This window comes from Hevea brasiliensis, chromosome 1 (genome assembly GCF_030052815.1).
Source record: "Hevea brasiliensis isolate MT/VB/25A 57/8 chromosome 1, ASM3005281v1, whole genome shotgun sequence".
Taxonomy (NCBI): domain Eukaryota; kingdom Viridiplantae; phylum Streptophyta; class Magnoliopsida; order Malpighiales; family Euphorbiaceae; genus Hevea; species Hevea brasiliensis.
The window spans coordinates 107,411,459-107,417,709 of NC_079493.1; the positions used below are offsets into that span (position 1 = coordinate 107,411,459).

A 6,251-nucleotide genomic window follows, 5' to 3' on the forward strand; every position below is an offset into this window, starting at 1 on the left:
ATATGCCATTTCAATCTAAGGGTCAACTTGTCAAATGCAACTTCTTTATATCAATACCTATAATCCATGCACTCTTGATTATTATGTGAGAGATGTATATAATTGCTATTGATTACAATAGTTTTGACTTTTGTTTGGCTTCAAGCAATGATTAATGGTTAGAAGCTACTACTGGTGTTTTTAAAATAGGATTGATATTAATAAAATAATTCTATGCATGTTAATATTAGTTTTTAATTAATCTTTTTAAAAATTAAAATATAAAATCAAATTCAAATGAACCATCCTAATTCCTAATTAAATTAATTGGATCAATTGATTGGTCTAATTCGAATTTTTTATAATGCTAATTGCAACATGTAATAATAATAATAATAATAATAATAATAATAATAATAATAATAATAATAATAACTATTTGATTAGCAACTCAATTAAATTTACGTGCTTTTTTCATGCGAGCAAGTAATTTCAACAGAAAAGCTAGGTGAAAAGTATTGCATCATGGATTTAGAAAATCTTGGAACAAATTAATTATTAGTGTATTAATTACATGAGATTTAGGTGTGATTGAAACTTGTGGGATTAATTTGTGGGTCAAGACACCAATTTCCTTCCTCAAAAGCTCTAGGGTTCTTAGCTTTAGCCTTCTTTAATGAGGATGTTTTGGCACCTTTTTTTTTGGGTCCATGATTGTTTACCTAGCAATCTTTGCTCACAGGAAACACCAATTTATCAGAATCCAATTCTAGAAATTTGTATTATGATCAATTATGTAATTGTAAGTCAAATGAATGTTTAGGTTTTAAAATTATATATGTTCCCATTTGACTTTATTACATGCTACGTCCACTCTTAATACAAAGAGAGAGGTTACCATAGAGTCAAATTAGTTTGGCAATTGTATTTAGAGGGGATAAAAACTAAGAATTTAATTAAGATAAGTTAAATGGCTAATTAAATGATCCAAGCTGAATTGAAATTGACTTGTTTAGATTGATTCGATCAATTATAATATTATAATTTGAAATCATCTGTAACCTACAAAATTGACTTTAAATTATTTCTAATATATTTATTTTTTTCGACATTAAGATTTTGGTAGTGTGTCTTCTTAAAAAAAAAAAAAAATTGGTAATGTGTGTTGAGGGCATGCTAGTGATGTATTCAATAAAGTGTACCATAGATTCATGTTGAATTTTACATGTAACAAAATATCAATGAAGGAAGCTTCACCTTGGCTTAGGCCAAAAGATAAAGCAGACTTGCAAGACCTTAGGAAGCCTTTCGAGGGTCTTTACCAGCCTCAAGAAAAGTTGATGAATTTTATAGAACCTTAGAAAGCTCTATAAGGATCTTTATTGACCTTAAGAAGTTAGGGAATTTTAGGAACCTTAGGAAGCTCTACAAGGCTTTTCGGATAGGGTCAGCATATCAAGTACTGCCTTGAGTTGTTGTTTCTCCACCAACTTGTGCTCTCAGTTATTAGTTCGTTTGCTCTCCATCCAACAAGTTGTGGAACTAATCTTTCTTCGCGGATGGAGCCATTAGTTCAAGTTGGTTTGATCGTGCAATTCATGCTTTGAGTTGTTGTCTCATCTCTACCATTCAACAAATCCCACTGGGCATGCTAAATAAATATGTTTACCTTTTAGCAGTAAGATCTTGGTGATATGTGCCGTGAGTGTTCCAATGATGTATTCAATGAAGTGAGTTTACCACGTTAGTGTTCACCGTTTACAGGCAACGAAGGTCGAATAAAGGAAGCATCACCTTGTGCTTGGCCACTCGGGGTAGGTAAAAGACAAAGTAAGCTCACAAGCCAATGGGTCTGCACCAATCATAGGGGAAGCTGATAAATCTTGCTAAATTTTAAGAAGATCTATGAGGGTCTTGTTTGACCTTAGGGGAACCTTGGGATGCTTCACAGATGTCTTCAATAACTTTAGAAAGCTAATAATATATTAATATAACTTTTATAAAATAATGCACCAATTTTCTAATTTAATCAAAAAATTAATTAAAAGATTTTAATGTTAGAAATATATATGATGAGTGGAATTTTATAATGTCTAAAATTGTAAACTTAAGAATTTTAAATTAAACTAGTCATTTATTACATGAATTATTTATTATTTTATTTTAGGAATATAAATTAATATATATATTTTTATATTTTATATTTTCATAATCATATCATAAATTTATGTTAATGATAACTTTTTTAATTAATTATAATTTTATTTAGTGATAATAAATAAATAGTTGATTAATAAGATATTTTTTAAATTAATTGACATATACCAATAAAATAATAAACAAAGTAGAAAAAACACATATGTAATGTGATGATTTTTAAAATATTATTATTAAAATTCTTATACTTTAAATATAAAAATATTTTTAAAAATAAAATTTTAAATTTTATAAATAATTGTTTAAATATATATTAATTTAATTTTTATAAACTAATTCACCATTTTTTTTATCTAATTGAAAAATTAATTAATGATGTTAGAAATATATAATATGATAAGTGGAGTTTTATAATATATGAAATTATAAATTTAGAAAATTTAAATTAAACTAGCCGTTTTGTGTATTACATGAATTATTTCTTATTTTATTTTAGTAATAAAAATTGATATATATTTATGTTTTATATTTTCATAATCATATTATAAATTATGTTAGTAATAAAATTTTTAATTAATTATAATTTTATTTCAAGTAATAATAAATAAGTTAATTAATAAAATATTTTTTAAATTAATTGACATATGCCAATAAAATGAAAATAAATTAAAAAAAATAAGCAACTTGATGATTTTTAAAATATTATTATTAAAATTCTTATATTTTAAATATAAAAATCTTTTTAAAAAATAAATTTTAAATTTTATAAATAATTGTTTAAATATATATATAATTTTTATAAAATAATTCACCATTTTTCTAATTTAATAAAAAAATTAATTAAAAATATTAATGTGAGAAATATATAATATGATTATTTTATAAGCAGATGAGCGAAATTTTATAATATCTGAAATTAGAAATTTTAAAATTCTTAAAAAAATGGTAATGAATAAAATTTTAAATAATTAATGTTTTTATGTCTAAGATAAAATTTTAGTGATTAAAATTTAAAAATATTTAAATAAAAAATAATATATAATATGATAAATTAAGTTTTATATAATAAATAAAAATTAAAAAATAAAAAAAGTGTGTCATATTTCAATTTATTAAATAAAGTAACACACACATATATATATTTTGCCAGATCAAAATTGGAAATACATTGATCAAAGTTGCAAACGTTTTCTGCAAGGTTATCATATGTCAAAACCATTTCAAAAAAAACGTTTCCTTCACAATAAAAACCAAAAGATACATGTCTTATGTTGTCTAGGAGGCAGTGGTGTCAATTCAACTGGATAAGCTATAATATATATATCCTCGTCACGTCAAGAACAACTTCTTGTATTTGGCTTTTCATTATTTGTTCTTTTTTTCCTTCAAACAATAATCATGTTTTAGTTTTCATGGGTTTTGCCTTATTCATTTGGCGCCTTCAAATGTGATTAATTATTCCTTCATGTTAATTATATCTCATAAGTACTGATTACCTCTAAAATCCATTGTAATGTAGCACTCATTGGTGGGTTGGCAACAGGGATTAATCATCTCAGCACAGGGCTTGCATGAAACCATCCAAAAGGCCATCAAAGTTCCTGATGAACAAGCTGATGACTGTATATGCAAATTACAGGGTCCAAGTTGTTAAAGAGCTTAATCAAATTCACTTGATAGTATCTAGAGATGCCAAACTCAAGCTAGAGTCCAAGAGTCTATTGCTAACTAGTCATAGTTGAACCTTATTCTAGGCATATATCTACTTCAATTCTTGCATGTTAGGTATATATAATGCTTAAAAAATGGAAATGGAGCATAATTGAAATGCTAGTGGCTTAAGGTTTAGGGTTAATCAAATCAGATCAAAGGTTTTATTTCGATTTGATTTAATTTTACCTATAATTAATTAAAAAAAAATAAATCTTCAATTAATTCCCAAATCATCTTTCTCTAATTACACACTCAAAAATAGAAAGTAATAATTAAAAAGGACAAAGGCACTCATGACATTTTATTATTTCAAGGCCACAATTTTACCTATCTATGTTAAAAGAGATTGAATCAAATTAAAGGCTCTTTGTGGTCCAACTACCATACAAAGGACAGATAATTATTGTTATTATTATAATTATTATCATAGATTAAAAGATACATTAGTGCCAAAAATCAAGAAAAAAAAAAAAAGAAAATTAAAGCAGCACCAAGACGACAACAGCACATCAGCTGGTTGGAATTATTAAGAAAAAGAAGTAAGATGATAATAATGCTAGTACATAATTATATTTATATAATTATTAAGCTAATGTAAATATATTATTTGTTAATCAAATTTATTTGGCTCTTTCCCTTATGACATCAAATCCCATCTCAGTTGGGTCAGTTGCTTGCAATTCATAGTGGATACCATCCAGCACTCTTCTCAATCCATCTTTGGAGGTTGCATATAGGATTTTTGCTCTAATTCTTGATGCTGTTGGAGACCTGAAATTAAACAACAATAATTTCTGTTATTTTTTGAAAATTTTATTTCAGTTATTTTTTTAAAAATTTTTTGGCAAAATTTATATATATAATCAAGTCCAATGAGAAAATTAAAGGGTATTTTTGGTATCATCATATATAATTATATATACTATGCTTGCTAATTGAACAACCTTTTAATGTACATGTGAAACCCAAGAATCCTTGACCCTGTACCTAATTAGGGTATATGCACCTAAAAACTATGTGGAAAAGGGACTTGGATCCTCCATCTACAGACAATGAAATGTACCAAAAATAATTAATGAAAATTTAATTTTTCCTACTTTTACAGCTTCCACTCACCTCATTCTTAATTGATTACTCATGATGAACTCGACTGTACTTTAATGTCTCAAGTCAAGGGCTTGAGTGCGAACAAATCTAATGAATTTAGAAGATAATTTATTATTATTAATAATTTAAGTGGAATATATATGATTTAGCAATTCTGTTAGTAATTAATGGAAGATAAAAATATTGTAACTAAGAAGTATAAGGACGGACCAAGCAATGAAGAAGATCTTGCTCTTCCGGCAATTATCGACGGTGACAAAGTCGAAGTCGAAAACGGCATATCTACAGTCATCGTTGGGCAATGAAGCAGCAAGCTCATCATAGCCCTCGCCGGGACCACCAACCTTATCGACGGTGACCAATCTTGATTTCTCATCGATCTTGAACACTATGAACCTGTGGACCTTCTTCCACTTCATCTCCATGAAGGAGTTCTTGCATTCATCAGTCACCCAGATTCCAGTGGTTGCCTGAAAACAGAAAAATTAGGTTAAAAAAAGGGTTATACTTATATTATGATGAAGAAGAGGATGATTTACAGAAGCGTACCATCTTGAAAGCCATCGCCATTGTTGAGAAGGAAAGGTATTTGGTGTGTTTGAAAGGTGATATGAAGAATATTGAAGAATATGATGTGTTTGAGTGGGGTGGCACTTGTTGTTTATATAAAATGTAGATCCTCAATTGCCCTCAAGGTTTATTTAATATTGCAACTTTGCCCTCTACTCCCTAGATCTATTATTTTTATATATATAAAAATATGATCCACATTATAATTTGGTGAAATAGATATACATGTAATAAATGATTTCATTGTAACCATTGATCATAATAAAATCTATATAAAACCTATCATAATTAATAATTAAATGAAGTCGTATACATATATCAATTGTATGATATAATTTTTTTCATAATATATATTCAACTCTAAACACTGAAAAGTAAGACTTGGTGAACTTAAATTTTCTTTATTTTATTTAAGGATAATTATTCTATATTTATTTTTAAAAAAATTTACTAATTTATTAACAAATTTTTATATTTTCAAAATTGCATAATTTAATTTTTGTTAATTAAATAATTTTTATTAAATAAATAAAAAGTATAAAATTATTAAACTATATATAATTTTAAAAATATAATTTATTCTTAATATCTACTGAAATATATTACTTATAATTTTCATATTTATCCAAAGTTAAAATGGTTTCAGGTCCCCTTCAATGATGTTGTAATCCCATTACTTCTTTTGGTCCTCAGTTGCTTACTAGCTGGTGCAATTGCAAAGGCTT

At 26.4% G+C, this 6,251-nt stretch overlaps 1 protein-coding gene across 1 annotated transcript; it reads right to left on the minus strand.

The window, feature by feature from the left end:
* Positions 1-4,233: 4,233 nt before the first annotated feature.
* Positions 4,234-5,633, minus strand: LOC110651687 (actin-depolymerizing factor 5). Its single transcript, XM_021807079.2, has 3 exons — positions 5,506-5,633; positions 5,167-5,426; positions 4,234-4,620 (listed from the first exon to the last, which is right to left on the minus strand). The coding sequence occupies exons 1-3, from the start codon at positions 5,524-5,526 to the stop codon at positions 4,470-4,472; spliced, it is 432 nt and encodes a 143-aa protein (XP_021662771.1). The 5' UTR covers positions 5,527-5,633; the 3' UTR covers positions 4,234-4,469.
* Positions 5,634-6,251: the final 618 nt, after the last annotated feature.

Excerpts from the sequence above, each read along its gene's own strand:
- LOC110651687 (XM_021807079.2), bottom strand. The coding sequence starts at position 5,526 with ATGGCGATGGCTTTCAAGATG. Across the intron at positions 5,427-5,505 it reads TGGCGATGGCTTTCAAGATG|GCAACCACTGGAATCTGGGT; the intron begins GTACGCTTCTGT and ends TTCTGTTTTCAG. Across the intron at positions 4,621-5,166 it reads AAGATCTTCTTCATTGCTTG|GTCTCCAACAGCATCAAGAA; the intron begins GTCCGTCCTTAT and ends GTTTAATTTCAG.